The 19,880-nt window shown below is 39.8% G+C and overlaps 1 protein-coding gene across 2 annotated transcripts; it reads left to right on the top strand.

Annotated features, from left to right (window-relative positions):
• The first annotated feature begins 526 nt into the window (after positions 1-526).
• On the top strand, positions 527-19,225 carry Tbccd1 (TBCC domain containing 1). Of its 2 annotated transcripts, XM_003477074.5 has the most exons (8): positions 583-724; positions 2,600-2,978; positions 4,704-4,859; positions 7,602-7,968; positions 9,601-9,787; positions 9,945-10,442; positions 15,000-15,150; positions 17,875-19,225. In XM_003477074.5, the coding sequence occupies exons 1-7, from the start codon at positions 669-671 to the stop codon at positions 15,127-15,129; spliced, it is 1,773 nt and encodes a 590-aa protein (XP_003477122.2). In that variant the 5' UTR covers positions 583-668; the 3' UTR covers positions 15,130-15,150; positions 17,875-19,225. The 2 variants fall into 2 exon arrangements, with proteins under 2 accessions (XP_023416062.1, XP_003477122.2); XM_023560294.2 differs by lacking the exon at positions 2,600-2,978 and having other exon boundaries at positions 527-724.
• The last annotated feature ends 655 nt before the right edge of the window (positions 19,226-19,880 follow it).

Below are 19,880 nucleotides of genomic sequence, written 5' to 3'. Positions count from 1 at the left end.
AGAACTCACAAAATGGAAATGTAAAGGTGTGGCGTCTTTTGCTGGGTGAGATCCAATAAAAGCTCCCTGAAGGCAATAACAGGGCAAGAAAGTTAAGGAGCTAAGGATAAGAGGGGCTGAGACTGAGGGGGGGGGGTAGGGATGGCTTTTTTCAGAAGCTGGAGTTGGAATCTCGTCTCATTTTCTTACTTCGTGACCTTAGGGGCTTGCGTGTTATTTTTACATTTCAATGCCCTATTTCCTCATCGGCACAACAAATATGCTTAACTTGCAGGGACTCTTGGGAAGATGGAGATAATATAAAGCGTTTTACTCAGTGCCAGTCCATATTAAGCAGTCCGGGAATGTAAACTGCGATTATTTTCATTACCGATCAAAGCGTGCTAACCTCACCAGTAGCTACAGGCTGACCACAGTTCTGTGGAGCAATAGAAGACTTCCTACCCCCTTGAGCTGAAAGGCTCGACACGAGAAACCGATCGGGCTGGCTCAGGACAACCACAGCATCCGCAGTTCTCGACTTCAACGAAGCTCGTTCTTGATGCTGTTGGCGGCAACCCACCGCTCTAGCAAAGCAGTCCGCCGGCGCTCGGTGGTGCGAGGCCCTGCGCTTGCGCGGTGGGCATCGCGGGGAGGAGCTGAGGGAAAGGGTTTGGTGGGCGCGCAAGATGCTGGGTGCGGCAGAGCGCGCAGAAGTGGGGCCCACGGGTGCCCAGCTTCACAGGTAACTGCTCTCGGCTCGGCGGGCCTTAGGGAGGGCGGGTGGTACCGTCTACTTCAGCCTTGGCCTGGGGAGGCTCGCTTGGACCTGACCGCGTCTGGGGACAGCCACAGAGTGTCGACTCTCCGGTGGGACGTCTGAAGTGGGGTGCTCGGGCAGCCCTCGTCCACCGTTTCCTGACCTGAAAGCCCTTACCCCCAGCACTCCCTGAGGGGAAAAACACAGATTACGTTGTTTATGAATCTAGCTCTCCAGTCTCGAAGTTAAAGTAGGAGGAGCCCTCCTCAGTATATGGGTTACGGTTGCACACTTCAGTACCCCCCAAGCAGCTGATTTTCGTCTTGGAGAAAACTGAGGTCTTCCTGATGTACTTTCAGGGTCTGGCTGCACCCACGACAACGCCAGGCCATTCCAGGTTGGAAGGTAGCTCCCACACCTTTCCCCTGAGTCTGTATTTACATGTTCCTTCACCTGGCACTTAAAATAGCCTCATATAGGGACTTTTTAAAAAGCCAATTCTGGATCCTCGTTTTTCAAAGATTCTCGGATCTTTTTCATAATAGGTTCCCAAGGTTTTATTTGTAGCAGTGCAGTTTGCGAACCCAACCTGAATGCTAATCCAGGGATGTGGCAGCTAAATATGCTCGCTGGCAAGTCCCTTAACTTCTCTTGAGTCTCAGTTTTCTTGTGTGAAATGCAGGAAATCATGTATCTCCACATGGTTGTGAGGATGACAAGAAGTGAAATGTGTAAACTATTTAGCAGGCCGCCCGTCACAGATTAATCACTCGTGCCATTTATTGTTTGACTACGTCCCAGAAGAGTCAGAACATTCTAGAGTCCAATGCAAAAATAATGTTTTAACCAGTCGTATAAGGAAGGATTTTAAAAATATTAACATTGAGGAGTATTCGAAGAAATATGTGTACCTTGGTCAAATGACGGTACAATTTCAAATAAAGCTATGCTGGAAAGCAATAGAAATGTGTCAGAAGCTTCTGAAATGTTGCTTACTTTATTTCACAAAGGCACATATGAAAATCCCTGATAATTCCTAATGTAGGAAAAAAATGTGGAAAGATGGTAGTCTATTTGATATCACAGCTATGAAAACTCACAGACACACTCACACACACACACACACACACACAAAAAAAAAACACCAGTCTATGTATGAGAAAATGACAGAAAGAAAATATAGAATTACTTAGTTGCCATTTAGTGGTAGAAATGTAAATGATTCTCCCCTTCCTTCATTAGCATTATAGCAATAAGCAGTGAACAAAATGTAAATGTTACACCTGAACTGAGTGAGTAGAGCAGCATAAGCCAGAACAGGTTCGCTGTTTCAGAGAATAAAAGTGCTTTAACTTTTGTGGATCTATTTCTGTAGCCTGGGTTTACATAGCATTCTTGCCTGTCACTGCACACTAGCGCTTCTGTATGATCAGTCAACTGACTTGTCCAAATCTTTAACCAGCCATCCTCTTATGTGTAAGTTATTTAATGCTGAAATGTTATTCTTCTTGCTTTCACTGGAGGGCAGGGTAAAGATAATTTCCTGTGACGGAATGACTTTTTGTACCCCTTTCCATTTCTTCTTTTCCTGTCCTGAGCAGAGATCCAACTTAGATGTTATGCAATTACACACTTCTAAAACATTTTCAAAAAACCAAGAAGATCATTTCATTTCATTGTGATTTTCTTTTTTGCTGAAAAAGTAATAGAATCTAACCAAGAATCTATTCTGCTTTTGGTTGCCGTACTAGAACTGCTTTTAAACCTGATGATCTGCCTTAAAAGGTAGGGGAGACATCACCTGCCAGAAAGTATAAATGGGATTTGTTTCAAGTTAGTTGAAGAAATTTTGTTTCCTAGGTATTCAAAGAAGCCCTTTTATCCAGATGTGTTTAGCAATGATATGGATCAGTCTGGAGTTCTCCTCTGGGTAAAAGCAGAACCCTTTATAGTGGGTGCCTTGCCAATTCCCCCGCCCTCCAAGTTCAGTCTGCACTATCTCAAGAAGATAGCCACCTATGTGCGAACCCGAGCTACCGAAAGAGCTTACCCACGTTTGTCCTGGTCTACGTGGAGGCATATTGCTTGTGGGAAGCTGCAGTTGACCAAGGATATAGCATGGCTTTACTTCGAAATATTTGATAGTCTTTCGATGAAGTCGCCAGAGGAGCGCCTAGAGTGGTCTGAGGTTCTGTCTAACTGCGTATCTGAGGATGAAATTGAAAAGCAGAGAAATCAGGTATGAACTGATATATGTGTGTGTTTAATCACTTTGGGAAATAAACTACTTAATTTTTGTACTCCCAGTATAGTTTGAGGTGTTAGGTTAATGACCATTATGATCCTGAAATACCATTTGAGTTTAAGCAGTTCTGGTTTGGCAGTGTTTAATGTATTCCATGAATGTGTCCTTATTTACCGACCCTTCTTTGTGTATATCAAAGCAGTTATGTTACAGGAATCCTGAAGTTAAAAGTGGGAAATATTTTCACTGACTTTAGAAATATTTTGGGGTGAATGGACATTACAAACCCCTGATATAGTATGGTCAGAGGCACCTAATTTTAAATATGCATCTACTACATGTTAGAATTCAGTGTATTTGGGAATACAGTGTATTCATCCTTTTTGTTGCTTGTAAGACAATGCAGACATTCCTCATTTAGCAACCAGCTTCCGTTCCTGTGACTTGATCACTGAATGAGGAACTGTGTATAATATGTGCATTACAATATCCAGAGAAATAAATGGTCAAACAAAACTTCAGCTTGATAGCATTGCTTTCATTTGCATAATTTACATATACTAATGTCATGTATAGCAAAATTACAATATTGTACTGTACTGTATGATCAGCAGAAATTACAGTACTGTATAAAACAGAAAAAGACATTAAGGTTCTATAAACAAAATACACAGAACTATACAGAAAAAAGACCAATTGTGACTCCAAACAGTTGTTAAACACATAGGTCATTAAATAAGGAATATCTGTACTACATTTTAAAGAAAATAAGTTTCTTTTGGTTCTGGAGGTCCAAAGTAGAAGAGCTACCTGTGGTGATGGTCTTCTTGCTGACAGTGTCTCAAGCTGTCTATATGAGTCGTTGCTGGAATAAAACACCTGACATGGATAGCTTAAAAGAGAGAAGGTTTGTTTGGGCTCATAGTTTCAGAGGTTTCAGTCCATGGTCTGCTTGCCCCAAGGCAGGCACATCATGGTGGGAGAGTGTGGCAGGTAAAGAAAGCTGCTCTACCTCATGGCAGTCAGAAGCAGAGAGAAAGAGCCCAGGAGAGATACGCCTTTCAAAGATATGCCCCAATAATCTGCTTTTGCCCTTCTAGGTGCCACCTCCTAACAGCCTGTTTTCCTTAGATGAAGTTAGCACTCTCTTGATTCAGTCACCTCTTTGGCCAACCTTTATACATTGCTACATTGGGGATCAAGCCTTTAGTACATGAGTCTTTGGAGGACTTCATATTTAATCCATAGCATTGGCCTAGAGTACAGAGACAAGGAACATCTATGTGTAATAGTCTCTCTGCTCTTAAAAAGCCAGCAGTATCCAACCATAGGGTCTTTACCTTGATGAACTTACTAGTCATAATCAATTTTCAAAGGTTCTACCTCTAAACATCCGATGAAGGTTCCACCTTCTTAATTCCTTATAAGGGGGATTAAGTTTCAAAAGACTAACTACTTTCAAATGATAGCATTGTTCCCATGCCCCTCACCCCCTGTAATTCATGACATTCTCATATACTGAATAAGATCATTCCACTCAATCTGTCTTAAAGTCATGAGTCATTCAAGCATCAATTTGAAAGTCAAAAGCCTCAAGGCAAACTCCACCTGTGAGTCTGATAGCAGTTGTAAAGGATGAACAAGCTGTTGTGAATTTAGTGTACTGTGTCTGGTTACCTGGTGTTTGAAGACGTATGTTCATGCTTTCTTTTTGAACAGCTCTCAGTGGACACACTACAGTTTCTGCTGTTCTTATACATACAGCAGTTGAACAAGGTCTCCCTGAGGACATCTTTGATTGGAGAAGAGTGGCCTAGTGCCAGGAACAGACCCCAGTCTCCTGACCTGTCTGAAAAGTCCAACTGCCACAATAAGGTGCTGTCATAACTGAGTCTCTTTCTCTTCAAGAGGCGATTTTATCTTCTTTAAAAATTATATTAGAACTCCTTGTTCAGGCCGATGACTTGATGCTTTTTTTATCTATTTATTTATTTATTTTGCTTTTAGAGTTTTTTCCTAGTAATAAACAAAAATCTGTGTAATCATAATCAAAATAGAGGAATGGCTTTAGTTCTTTCACTGGAATAAAAATCACATGAGGTTTGAGCAAACCATCACTGTCCTAGTAGTAGTTCTGTTTTTGCAAATGCTAATGAATTTGAATCTACTTATATGACTAAGGTAGATAAATGAGACGTAGTATTTCCAAAATCTGTTCAAAAGTACAGAAAAATTCTAAAAAAAATTTCATATTGCTTAGTCATGTTTAAAAATTTTTATATATTGTGATGACCTGCATGTTCACTTACACGTTGTTTAGAAAATGTCTGTTGCTTTTTCCTTTTTGTTTTTGTGAAGAAAAGGGGTATTTCTCTCTCTCTCTCTCTCTCTCTCTCTCTCGCTCGCTCTCGCTCTCGCTCTCGCTCTCGCTCTCGCTCTCGCTCTCGCTCTCTCTTTCTCTCTTTACCTCCCAATACTGGGCATTGAACCCTGGGCCTTTACACTGAGTTACATCCCAACTGTTTGTCATTGTGAGGCAGAATCCCATTATGTTGACCACGTTGCCCTCAATCTTCTGGTCCTCCTGCTTCAGCCTCCCAAGTAGCTGGGACTATGAGGATGTGCCACTGCTCTGTCTAGGCTTTTTAAGTTTTTTTCTTTCTTTTTTGTCTAGTTTGTTTTTTATTTTTTGTTTGTTTTTTGTTAGACCCCAGCAGGTAACCCTACTTTTGTCCTTAGTCTCTCCCTCCCACACTGGACCTTGTAATGCAGGTGCAGTACATCCATTTCCTTTCTAGGCTCCATCAGTGAACCCCTGTTGTTGGGGGTGTTTTCGTATCGTATCCATGGAGCCACCTCCGGCCTATTTTGGGGAAGAAGCATGAGGAGGAGGGGGCCTAAAAGGTTGAAGCACAGAACAGCTCTGCTTTGATCTATTTTCTTTGACATCGAAATGAGAATTTACTTTAAGAAATGATTTACATTAGAAGATAATTTTAAACCCTCTGGCATATAAAATTAAGTTCAAAATTAGGATGTTTTAGTATGTTGTACAAGGTCTTTCATGATTGGTCCCTACCTACCATGTCCTTACAGTTCTGTGAACCAAGCAGCCCTTTCAGTGCTTTGTACCTTGCGTGTTACATGTTTGAATGCCTTTTTAAAAAACTATTTTAACTACTAATATCAGACAAGAAGCGCTTCAAATAACAATCCATGATTTTTTTCTCAGTGGGGTTAGTTTCTCTCCTGTTCACAGAATGCCTTTACAGATCTCTACTATAAGTCTTATCTCAGTGAGTTGTGCTTATTTCTTCATCTTCCCATGACATAGACCCTTGCATTCCTTGAGATTAGGAACCATGACTGTCTTAGTTACTTTATGCTTGTCGCTGAGACAAAATACCTGATACCCAAGTTGGGAAAGGAAAGGTTTATTTCTTACAGTTTTTGGAGGTTTCAGTCCACACTCGGTTGGCTCCAAGACAGGCAGGCATGGCTGGGCTGCAGTTCATGGAGGCTGCCCACAGCAAACTCAAACCAGCAAAGAGAAAGACACACCTTCTTCCTGCCATTACATCACATCCTGGCTCCACCCCTATATGGGTGGAGCACTGACACCATCAATCCAAGCACTATACAATGAACCATCACAAATGAACAATGCAAACTCATGAGGCCTGGGGGACACAAACATAAACCATGACAATGGCTTACTCATTTGACATGTCTTATCATTTCATGTTGCTCGTAGCAAATACCAAAAGATGGCCTCAGAAAAATACCTGATGGATGAATGAGGCAAATTTGCTGGAATGTCTGCCAACCGAAAGCTTACTCCCAAAATTGCAATTTCTCTTAAGTCTTAGAATTTCTATAAGGTGTTTCACCCAGTAGAATTTGAAGTTCTTTCTTTTAGAAAAGAAAATAAATTAAACCCAGTGCTTCCCTGAGTGAGTGTCCATGGCTGCTGTTTTTATGTTCGATTTGAGACTTTTAGAACACTTACTAGCTGTGTGACTTTGTTCTCCTCTGTAAATTGTTGGCCCATCATTGTTAAGGTGAGATATGCTAAAGTATGGGTAACACTTCATCTTAGTGAACATTAAGGGTTATTTATTTGTATAGGCTAAGCATTCCTAATCTAATATGCTTCAGAATGCGATACTTTTTGAGCACAAACTTGATTCCACAGATAGAAAATTCAACACCTGACCTCAATACCCAGAGCACACTTAAAGTGCAGGCTTATTAAAAATGTTATACAGAATACCTTCAGGCTTTGTGTATAAACAATTTCATATTTACACTTGGTCACATCATCGAAATACCACTATATATGTCTTTTCCAAAGTGTAAAAAAGCCCCAGATCTGAAATACTTCCAGTTCTGGGCATTTCAGTGTGTACTGCCTTTGAATTAGTTAAGGGCAAATCTGTTTATATCTGTCACATTCACACACACAAAAATCCCTATATATGGTATGTAGCCACCTAAACTATGTAGGTGGGAGAATAAAGAAGAGTACAGAATAACTAAAAGGTAAAAATTCTAGATCATGTAGAATTTCTTTGTTCTTTTAAAAGTGTTTTTTTGTTTTCATTTTTCTTTTTTTAGAACTGGAATGATTACAGTCACCAGGCTTTTGTCTGCGACCATCTGTCAGATCTCCTTGAGCTGCTTTTAGACCCAGAACAACTCAGTGCATCATTTCACTCGACCCATAGTAGTTTAGTCTCTCGAGAAGCCGTTGTGGCACTCAGCTTTCTCATTGAAGGCACAGTGAGTGGAGCCAGGAAGATCTATCCGCTACATGAACTTGCAATGTGGCAGCCACTGCACGCAGACAGCGGCTTCTCAAAGATCTCTAAGACTTTCTCTGTCTACAAGCTGGAATCCTGGTTGAGAGCCCGTTTGACTGGGAATCCGTTTGGTACATCTGCTTGCCTGAAGTCGGGAAAGAAATTGGCTTGGGCTCACCAAGGTATTTTTTAATATTCTCATTTAGTATTCTCCTGGTGTTTTCATAGTCATTTATTTTCTCTAGCGGACCTAAATATAAAACATACTGCCACTGTGAAGGGAGCACCCATCCTTGAGGTATAACTTTCTCAAGGCAGCGGTGATCTCAGTTAAATTTATGAATCAAGACCCACTTAGTGAACAGAAACCCTAGCTACACTTAGTCCTGCAGTCTCTGCTGTGCTTTTCTCTAATTCTCTCTCCTCACCTTCGTGTGTGCACTTATGAGAGAGTTTCTGTTTTAATTCAGCAGAACTTGGCCATCCCACACTTACAAGTTGATGTAGAATTGAGATCTTTTTTTAGCTACATAGACACAAGCAGAGTAGGTGTTTACAAATTGGAAATATAAGTTTATAGCAGAATCCATTGTTGGTTGTATCAGGCATGCATTGCTGATAATCCAGCAGTGTCTAAAGTGATCGGTTCAGGTGTTATGTGACTCCTGTTTCCACTTGTAAGTGTTAAAAGAAGAGGGACTAGGCCCATATCTCTGTAGCTGTCTGTGCTACTGAGGAATATGCACACAAAATTAATGGAAAAAACAATTGCCCTAGAATATGCTTCCACTGTTTCTGAATTTCAAAGATAAATAGCTTACAAATGTTAAATATATATATATATATATATATATATATATATATATATATATCCAGTTTCTCTCAGATTTTTACTGCTCACAGAAAATGGTCAAATACCATCTATAAAAGTGGAGCAAAAAGATTGTAATCCAAGAATTCTATGTTTAACAAAACTATTGCTATGGTAGGAAATCACCAACTCTCAGATATATAAGGATCTTGGAAATAAATAGGAATTACTGCATAATTCTTGATGCTCATAGAAGAACATTGGTTTAAGCAAGCTTTTGAACACTGGAAAGGTAGTCATTAGTAGGGGAGGAAAAGGCAATCCAATCTCCTAAGATTATACTGAAATGGAATAGTAATAATAGGATTTTACATGATTTTTAATCTTTTTTTAAAACCATTTTTCTAAGCATGTGCGATGTGCATGGTATATATGTAATTCAAAATAAGCACTAATTATTTTACGAGAACTACATTGTGTCAGGTTGTGTGTGACACTGTATAACAGGAAGATCTGCTGTCAGGTGTTACTGCTCCCAAGAGTAAGACATGATCCCACATAGATCCAGGGAGTAGACATGAACTCAAGTAGAACTCATGGTGCTTTAGGTGCTTTAAGGAAATTTAGAGGAAATCAGAATTCACAGTAGTGAATGGAGAGGTTAACTACGCTGGAGTGATAAAAGCGTCTTGGAAAAGGTGTTTGAGCTGGGTGGACCGTGTCACATACATCCTAAGCCAGAGGCACATTACTTAAAAGGTCGACATAGAAAAAAAAAAGTCTTCAATCTGTTAGCAATCTTGAATGGATTAATTTTTAAATTTTGTGTAACTAATGATGAAAGATGATGAATATACAGAAAACTATAGGCTGCATGGCTAACACCTCTGAACCTAGTGCCCCAATCTGAGTTTAGACGTGGAACACGTAGACTTGTGTAACCTCCTGTGGTTGTTTTTTCTTAGATTTGAAGCTGTCTTGTTATTTATGCTTTCTTAATTAGTTGAAGGTACGACCAAAAGGGCCCGGGTTGCTTGTAACACTCCCGCGGCCCCTAGAACGCACCGCCTGGTGGTGATGAGCCAGGTGTGCAGGCAGACGCTGGCCAAAAGCTCGGACACTCTGGCGGGGGCGCACGTCAGGATCCATCGCTGCAACGAGTCTTTTATATACCTGCTCTCTCCCCTGCGGTAAGCACAGTCTTCTTAGCGTTCTGGTATTTTCACATTTTCTTTGGAGTAGTATTGATTCTTTTTTTTTTTCTTGGTAATCAGAGAAGGTTACTTGATGCAGTTCCTTTTTTTTTTTTTTTTTAACTTTATGCACCTCATTTTTTCAATTTTTCAGATCTGTGACAATTGAGAAGTGCAGGAATAGCATCTTTGTCCTGGGTCCTGTAGAGACCGCTCTTCACCTCCACTCCTGCGACAGTGTTAAAGTTATTGCCGTTTGCCATCGTTTGTCTGTCTCTTCTACAGCAAGCTGCACCTTTCACATCCTGACCCCCGTGCGCCCGCTCATCCTGTCTGGGAACCAGAGTGTAACTTTTGCTCCTTTCCATACCCATTACCCGATGCTAGAGGACCACATGGCCAGGGCAGGCCTCGCCACGGTGCCTAACTATTGGGATAATCCGATGGTCATCTGCAGAGAGAGCAGTGACTCACATGTCTTCCAGCTCTTACCCCCATCTGAATTCTATGTATTTATCATTCCTTTTGAAATGGAAGGGGACACAACAGAGATACCTGGGGGCCTGCCACCCGCGTATCAGAAAGCGCTGAGTCAAAGAGAGCAAAAGATCCAGGTCTGGCAGAAAACTGTGAAGGAAGCTCATTTGACAAAGTGAGTATTTCCTCGAAATTTTATTGTGGGTTTTATCTGAAACTCATAGCAAAAGAAACTAATCCTAACATTTTTATAGCTGCAGCAAAGTAATTTAAAAATCTTGTTTGTCTTTTAAGGCTTGCATTTCAGATGAGTCTTTCAGATTGGTGGAATGGGAGATGGGAATGAGTGGGTCCTTAAATGTTAGACTCTGTAAACCCTTTTCTTTCAAGAAGTTTGAGTTCAGCCAGCAGTTATAAGACTTGTATGAGTTAAAGAATCATATGTAGGATTTACCACATAATCTAGTTCTTACTTGGATTAGTTTTATTCATTTCTTTTCTACACTGTACGAGTGCTTCTCAAGCTTGGTTGTGCATCAGAATCTTCCAAGGAGCTTGTTACTACAAATTTCTGTGGCTCTACTGTACCAGACTTACCCTTTTTTTTTTTTTTTTTTTTTTTTTTTTTTGGTACCAGGGATCGAACTCATGACTGAGGGGCTTACAAGGCAGGCGTTTATGCCGCTGAGCTAAATCCCCAGCACCTCCAGACTTACTCTTCATGGGTGTCTTCCAGTGCTGATCTGTAAACTAATAATAGTTTTTGTCAAAGTCTTCCCTAGTCTCTGATAAACTATAAAAAAATCAGTAATACTTTCTTTTTTTCAAAAATTAAATTTCCTTGGTATAAAATACTGTCGTTCTGAGATAACTTTCTTCCCATTTTGGGGGTAGAAAATACCCCAGATAACTTATTTTTTAACACTATGCTTCTGATAGTAGATGGCTGTGATTATGACGTACACCACAAAATTTTGTTTCTAAGGTATTGGTCTTCAAACTCAGAAGACATCAGTGAAATTGACACACATAAAAATTCATTAGATTTTAAAAGGATAACGTTTTGACAGGCTAGACGCGTGGTGACAAGCCTATGGCACATGCCACAGTGGGCTGTTTGTATCATTGAAAGATCTCAAAGGTTCGCCATCACGGGTCTAGACTAAAAGTGGGCTGGACTAGAGTAGAGAGAAGGCAGATGGAGAGCAGAGATACTTTGCCAGGAGGCAGGACTCAGTGTAAGATTTTGCAAAGAGGAAAGTCAAACATGACTCCAAAACTTAGAGCCAAGCTTAGGAAAGTTTTGATTCATTAGTTTTGTTCTGGTCTTATTACTATCTCTCATTTAAAACTAGTGGATTCTCAGAATAAGTGACATTCCTACAAATACATTGTTTAGTCGGATTTTATTTTGTAGATGTATTAGGAAAGGAAAAGAGGAAACATCACAGTACTGAGAGATGGAGAGTAGCTCCTTCAGAGCTTGTGCTTTTGAGGGCTGCTGCCAGTTTGAGGGAAGGGTATCAAGGTTTTTTTGCAGTTCTGAGTGTGTCAGATGCCTTCATAATATTTTGATTGTGCCAACCCTTTTCCTTTAAGGCTTAGAAATGACTTTCTGGTACTGTATCAGTTATTTTGTGATTACCTTTACCTTGGAAAGTAGCACCCATTCCAAAACTGTCTCTGTTTCTGTTGATCCATAACTGCTGTTTGACATATGAATGAAAACAATTATTTTAATTAGATCTCTTGTTTGACTAGATGTTAAGTTTAACATTATTTCTTAGATTGCCACGTTTATCTTTACTCAGACTTAGGAATTAATTATGTAACCTTTCTAGGTCTCAATCATAAAATATATAATGTGTATGTTTTCTGCCCAGTTAGCTGACATGAAGATTTACCAAGTACCCTATAGCAGTGATGTCTGCGTGTTTATTGGTATGTGCTGTGGTGTGTTTATATAAAGAATTGCATGTAGATGCTATGAAACTGTTTTTACCTGGCAAAAAATAGATCAGTAACAGTCACAACTCGTGGTTTACCTGGAAGTCTGTTGTCATAGTGATGCTGTTATATTACGTACATTTCCCCCTTCTGTATCTAGGAGGTAGGGACCAAAACATTAATACCATACAGACCAGCGCTTCTCATTCTAGCCTGTCAGTAATTATGTTGATGGTGACGTAGGTAAAATGTACTGAGCACTTATAATGTGCTGAGTCCTTTTATATACTATCTCATTCCTTTTTCATGACAGTATCCTCCCATAGATAAAGAGACCAAAGAGCTGACCGATTAAGCATTTTATCCAAAGTCATACCTGGTTCCAAAGGTTCTAATGTCATTTTTCCTTTTCAACAATCGTTACATTGTATAGTACAAGTAATATAAAAATAGGTGCTCATGTTCAAAGCAGTTCAATTATTTGGGTATTTCTAGTACTTAGATACCTAGAATCTCTTCCACATGTGTAAAGTTTACATAGCTGTGTAGAGTCCAGAATGTGGGAAGACTTAGTAAATGTTAACCGTGAATCACAGTGTCTTCAATCAGCAAGATCCATGATTGCACTTAGGCTTTTTGAGACAGGGTTTCACTATGCAGTTCAGGCTGGCCTTGAGCTCACATTGTAGCCCCGGCTGGCCTTGAACTGGCAGCAGTCCCCCTGCCTCAGCCTTCCAATTGCTGGGATTACAGGCATGTGCCACCATAACGAGCCAGTGATGGCAATGAAAAACAGTGAAAAACAGTGAAAGTAGTCAGTGTAACTTCGGGAATGCACATGGGTGCCCTTCACTTTACAATAGAATGACATTCTAGTAAATCCACTGTGAGTTGAATATATTGTAATTTGAAAATGCGCTTAATACACCTAACCTGCTGAACATGATAATTTAGTAATATAGTAGACTCCAGTGTGTCTTGTTAAGTCTAAGCATGTAAGTTGAGGAATATCTGTAGAGGAAGACAAACTGCCAGTGTGACTCTGCAGAAGGATTTGGGTCATGTCTTTCCCCTTTTCCTGACTCCTCTAATGGCTTGCTGTTTGTATTAGTCACCATCCTATTGTGGGGACAGAATACCTGGCATATACAATTTAAAGGAGAGAATGCTTGTCTTTGGCTCATGGTTTCAGAAGTTTCAGTCCATAGTCAGCGGGCTCCAAGGCACACATCATGGTGGAAGGGTAAGGTAGGAAAAGCCACCCACCTCATGGCAGACAGGAAGCTGAGAGAGCAGAACAAGAGCCAGAGAGGCAGAAGCCAAGGACCAGATACAATGTCCAGGGTCCTGCCCCAGTGACCTGTTTCCCCAGTGACCTGTACCATGCCTTTTGTTTCTACTGTTTGTCAGTAATGTTGCAGATACAGCATCAGTGGGTGAATCCATTGAAGTTAGAGCTACCTCATTATCCAATCCCTTCCCAAAAGCCATCAGCAACTAACACTTTAAGATAGTCTCTGGTGTGTGCAGGGGAGTACATTGGACCTCAGCCATAATACCGTTATATTTGGAATAAAATTCAAAGCAGGCTTTTACTCTCTCTGCCTCGTTTTCTGTCATTATTTGCCTTTTTCTTTCCTTCCCACCATACAGAGTGTTCTTGCTATTACTCAGCCATTGCCCTCTGGCCAAAGCCCATACAAACACATTCATAGAGCAAGGGTGATTGTGATACCTCAGTTCAACGATGAAGAGGACTGAGTTGCACCTCAGTAAAAGGATGTTAAAAGGAATTTATAACTGAATTTTGTGTCAGGTAATTTTAGAGGAGGACCCTAGAGAGCAGGACTTTTTTTGTGGATCAGATGCCATGTAGAAGTGAGAGTAATTGGTAAGTTAATAAATTGTCTCCAAGGCAGGAGGGAACAAAGCAAAACTAAAGCTAATTTCGAAGAGCAGTGTCCAGTAGCCAGGAAAAGGTGGTGTTTGGTCATCACGGTTGGGACTGGAGCACTTGATTTTTCTCCTGGACTGAGATGTTTGTGGAGGGTGCTTGTTCTTGCTTTGGGCCGTTGTCATCCCACAGCGGCCTTGTCTGCTGTCAGTGTCCTGTGGACTTGTGCTCAGCAGAAACCCACAGCCGGGGGCTAGGAGGGCGGCTCAGTGGCACAGCACCTGCCTGGCAAGCTCAACTCCTGGTAACAAAACAAAACAAAAAGAGCCCGACAGCCAGGCCAGATCTTGGCTGCACCAAGCCTGGCTGATGATGTCAGGCTGGCTCGGGCTGCCGGGAGCTACTCTTGCTTTGTGTGTTGAATGCCTTCAGGGTGCTGTTTGTAGAGCCTTTGTTATCCTCCTGCTCTGCCAGGCGTCTCCCTGTCCTGCTGCTTTCAGCACTTTACTCAGACCCTGCCAAATACCTAGGCGAGGCTTCTTCTGTCCACTCACTTTTTTAAAAAAGTTGCATTTCTAAGGCTTAGCGTTGTTTTACCCTGTTCCATTTTTCTTCAGGTTGCTTAGAGCTACTCAACTTTACATCATCACGTATTTTCCTTCTCACCTGCCCTCTGCAGTTCAGTGCCTACAGTGTCTGTTACAGGGCAGACATGATAACTGACCTTTCTACCCTCTTGTGGAGTAGTCTAAAGTAAACCAACTAAAAGCAAAAGGGTAACTAGAAACAGTGATTTAATGATGTCCCACTTACAGGCTGTGTAATGAGTTGGAATAAATGTATTGGAAGTAACTGTTCTCGTGTTCCTTTTGCTCTGCATTGCAATTTTAGGGATCAAAGGAAACAGTTCCAGGTACTTGTGGAGAACAAGTTCTATGAATGGTTGGTTAATACAGGGCATCGCCAGCAGCTGGACAGTCTCGTACCCCCTGCAGGAGGCTCCAAACAAGCAGCAGGGTAGGGCTCCTACAGCAGATCAACGGTAGGTGTTTACAGGGCAGACTCCTTGAGACAGCTTCCCCTGGGGAATCTTCCAAGTGGACAAAACTAATGCACACTGTAGTATGTTTCTAACCCTTGCCCAATTTTCCCTGCCACTCCCACCAGCATAAACATTACCCACACTAGCCTATTTTACAGTAACAAAATGAAAGTATTAAGGTGCAGCATATAGAAATTTAGGCAAATGCAATGAAATTTTATGTTTTTTGCTATTTCCTTGTCACAAGTTGCAGTGATGAAAGATACTACTTTCCCCCGTGCATAGCTTTAATTTTATTCCCCCTTCCTGACATGTCTTTCTTGATTTCCACCTCTTTCTCACAAACTAGTTAATAAATGGGCTGATATTTATTAACTCTACTATGAAAGATAATAAATTATTAGAACTCATTGGGATGAAGATTTGATTACCAAACACCAGAATGTCGTAGATGAAATGGAAAAGAATACAAATACAGACAAATTTTCTGGAAGTTTTTTAATCCAAATATATGCTGTTTTAAAACAGAAATTAGTTTACTTTGCTACTTTAAAAATATTTTTAAGGATTAACAATAGCAGGGCTGGGAATTTAGCTCAGCGGCATAAACGCCTGCCTGGCAAGTGTGAGGTCTTGAGTTTGATCCCCAGTACCGCCAAAAAAAAAAAAAAAAGATTAACAATAGCAAAACAAAGGACATGAATAGGTCATTTATAGACAAATACAAAGATAAGGATACTCATTTAAAAATTAAGAAATGTAGTACCCAGATTGAGTATTCCTTATCTGAAATGCTAGGGACCAGAAGTGTTTTGGGTTTCAGATTTTAGGATGTCTGCATGGACTTTACCAACTGAACATCCTGTCTTGAAAATTCAAACTCCAAATGTTTCACAATCTGAAACCTTGTGAGTCTTGACACTTTGTAGGGCAGTTTGACCAAAATCATAATTTAAAATATTCTTTGACTTAGCAGTTTCTTTTCTTGGACTTTATCTTACAGGTATACTCATGTATGCATAAAGTTCTATTTAATTTTTTATTTGCTTTTTTAATTGACAGATTTAATTTTGTTTGCTTTTTAAATTGCATGTATTCATCATGAACAGCATGTTTTGACATACAGTATATACACATTGTGCAGTAGATGAATCAAGCACATTAACATGCATTATCTCACATAACTGTCATTTTTATGGTGAGAATACTTACAGGCTACCCACTTAGCATTTCTCAAGGACACGGTGTATTACTAACTGTGGTAATCGCACTGAACTTATTTCGCCTACCTACTGAAATTTTGTATTCTGTAAAATTCTCCTTTTGTAAAGTGGTCATTGCAGCGTTATTTGAAGAATCTGTAGACTGGAAACAGCCCACTGCTCATTAGAGGCCCAGTCCCTAATGAGCCAGTTCACCTATACTATGCAGTGCATCTTTAAGAAGAATCATCTATGTTTGCATTTGTGGATACTGAATGATCTCTAAATTCAGAAAAATTACTATGTCTTCTCTTTTTGAAAAGTGAGTCAGATTCTCGTGTATATAACTTTAAAGTTCCTGAAAGTATGTAAAGAAATTGTAAGTAGTTCCTCCTTGAGGAATGAGACTGGATGTCTAGGGAAGCAGAAAATAATTATATTTTATTGAGATACAGTGCATGAAACATAAAACGCACCTTTTTTGTTTGGGGTTTGGTTTTTTTGAGTCAGGGTCTCACTATGCAGTTCAGGCGTGCCTTGAACTCACTATGTAGCCCAGGCTGGTCTCGAACTCACAGTGATCCTCCTGTCTCAGCCTTCTGAGTGCAGGGACTATAGATGTGCACCACCACTCCTGGCCTAAAATTTACTTTTTGAAAGTGAAGAATTCGGTACCCTATATTCACAAGTTTGTGCAACCATCACAGCTTACAAGTCTCTAATATTTTCATAACACCTAAAGTGAAGCCCATCGGCACTGACTGTCTCCCCCTTCCTCCAGCTTCCTGTTTCTCCTCTTACTCCCAGGCCCTGGCAGCCAGTCCTCAAGTTTATCTATTCTGAACATTTCTTATAATATGTACCATGTTCAACTTGTTTTACTTAAATGTCTTCAAGGCTTATCCCTGTAGCGTGTCAGTCCTTCATTTGTTTTTATAGTAGGATGCCATAAAGGTCTCCCACCTTGTTTATGCATTCATTAGTTATTGGATAGTTGGGATGGTTCTACATTTTGGCTGTTATAAGTAATACTGTTATGTACGTCTGTGTACAAGTTTTTGTGTAAACATACATTCTAACTTCACAGGAGCTTGCACCTAGGAGCAAAAGTGCAGTGCCAGGTGATTAACTTTTTATACAGTTATCAAGAGATGCTCTTTATTGTTTGCTTTATGTTGTGTTTATATCTGTATCTATTATTTTTAAAAATAATTTTATATTTAATAATTGCTGAAATTTAGAATCAGAAATCTGATAGGGAGTGTACAAAAGAGCTGTAACAGGGTGCACATGTTAGCTTAAGTTAATCCCCACAGTCTGCCAAGGTTTTATGCCTGTGTATGCATTTTATAGCAGAAGAGATGATAAACTTTTGTGACACAAAAATTTAACTTTAAACTTTATCACTGTAAACTATTATCTTTGGAACTTAAGTGAATTTGCAAATACAGGCATTTTCTTATTATTTGCATGAAGGTAATAGAAAACTAATTACTATTAATTTTTCTTTTGTTATTTTTAGGGTCCTGGACACACAGGGATGCTTGGAGGAGGGAGCCCATTGAAAACTAAATTGGGAAGACACTTTCACTGCTTAAGGGACTTGGGAACTTTCTCTCTTGTAAAAGACTTCTTGATTTCCATTCCATGCTTACTACTGTTTACGTTGGATTTAAGCTAAACTTCTTGCTTTTATGTAAACAAATGGTTTATATACCAGAAGGCTCATGTTTGTGAGGCAAAAGTGAAAGTGGATGAAGGCATCCCCATTTTACATGTGTATATTTATGTATGCTAATACTTAAATATTTATAGCTGGATGTGGTGGCACCTGCCTGTAATCCCAGCACTTGGAAGGCTGAGGCAGGAGAATCACAGTGAATTCAAGGACAGCCTGAGACAGACCCTGTCTCAGAAACAAACCCCCAAAAGATTGTAGATTTGTAAGTATATGTCATATTTTAATATGTCTGATGAAAGGTTTCATTCTTTCTAGAGTTGAAGAGTTTTATAGTTCTTTGTAACTATTTAAAAAGAAATTTCTACTCCTCTTAAGAAATAATTAAAATAAAAGTATGATTTTTTGATGCATAAATGTAGCAGAAATAGTTTTATATAAGAGTGTATTTGTCCTTAAGCTACAAAACTTAAATGAATTTGCATAAAAATTTATGGTTTTCATTTTCTGATTCAAATTTCCAGTAAGCCAACTCAAAAAAGATGAAGCTTTACTTTTAACCAAGGGAAGGAGTCTGCTGTCGCTCTGTGACAAACTTTACTGAAGTAACGTTGATATTTGATTAGGAAAGCTGTATTTGTTAGGATAAGGGAAACCAATTTCAAATTGGTAAATTAAGTCTGATTGTTAATAAATGTTTCATATGATTGCTAGCCATCTAATTAGTAGTTTTATAAAAGACTTAATTTATAAAATGAAAATTAATCTATAGAATGTTAATTCTAATTGAAATTTTAGAGTTTGTATTTTAAGATAAGTTTAAGCCAGCAGAGTATTACCAAATAAAAGAACACTGGAGTAACAGAAGTGTGTTCTAGAAATTGTTTGTTAATGAAATCAATAATACTAATCAGATACTTTCTTAAAAATTGTGAGATTCAGAAAACTACACATGTAACTTCACGTGTATCTGTCAGTAATCTGTATGGCAAGGCATACTGGCCATTTTCTGAACTGACTGTAGTACGTCCTTTTTGTTTGTTTGTTTTTGTTTTTACTGTGATACATATTGAAGCCATCCCATTTATAAAAATACTTTCTGGACAGTTTCGTTAGCCCAAAGATGAGATAAGTTGGGCTTTGGATAAGAATCAATAGACCAGAAAAATAAAAATGGAGAATATTGTTTCTTTGAGTTTCCATGAAAATGTCATCTCCTTTCTACAGCCTGTGGTGGGTTAATAACTAGCACTTGTTCCGGACAGGCCCCAGTGTGACACAGTGTGACAGCGGTACACTATGGTGCGTGCTTAAAGAAACTGATTATGGTAAAAGACACCTCAGCATGAATACCGTAGTTCTGGAACTCTCGGGAGTGTCTTAAGCTGTGCTCTTGTGGCTGCCTGAACGTTCTGAATTGGTTCAAAACACAGACCTTTCGTGGTCCTTGTGTCTTTGGAGAAGAGCCGGAAGGGGTGCAGTACCAGGGCTGGAGGAGAAGGGGGCTTAGATGACCGTCATGTTTTTGTGAGCCTGCTTTTCTGCTGGACGCGCTCGGCAAGACCATCACTGTTCCCTCTTCAAAACATCTCAGAAAGACCAGAGAGAAAGATCACCCTGTAGGTGGCAGGTTCTGTCCCCATAGTAGCTTTCTGTCTCTCTGCGTACTGTGCATCCTTGTGGATTAGATTTGTTTCCACTTTGCATTTTGAAAAAAAATTCAAAGAACAGTTGCAAGAATAACTCATTCAATTCTGTGCAGATACACCACCTCATTCACATTACTGCCTTTATGTAGTATTGCTTTAACAATGGGAGAATAGATTACAGACATCCTAAAGTTTTATTCC

The sequence above is a fragment of the Cavia porcellus genome, unplaced genomic scaffold (genome assembly GCF_034190915.1).
Source record: "Cavia porcellus strain 051 isolate PalLab524CR breed Dunkin Hartley unplaced genomic scaffold, mCavPor4.1 scaffold_14, whole genome shotgun sequence".
Taxonomy (NCBI): Eukaryota; Metazoa; Chordata; class Mammalia; order Rodentia; family Caviidae; genus Cavia; species Cavia porcellus.
This window is presented reverse-complemented; position numbering and strand designations above follow the sequence as displayed.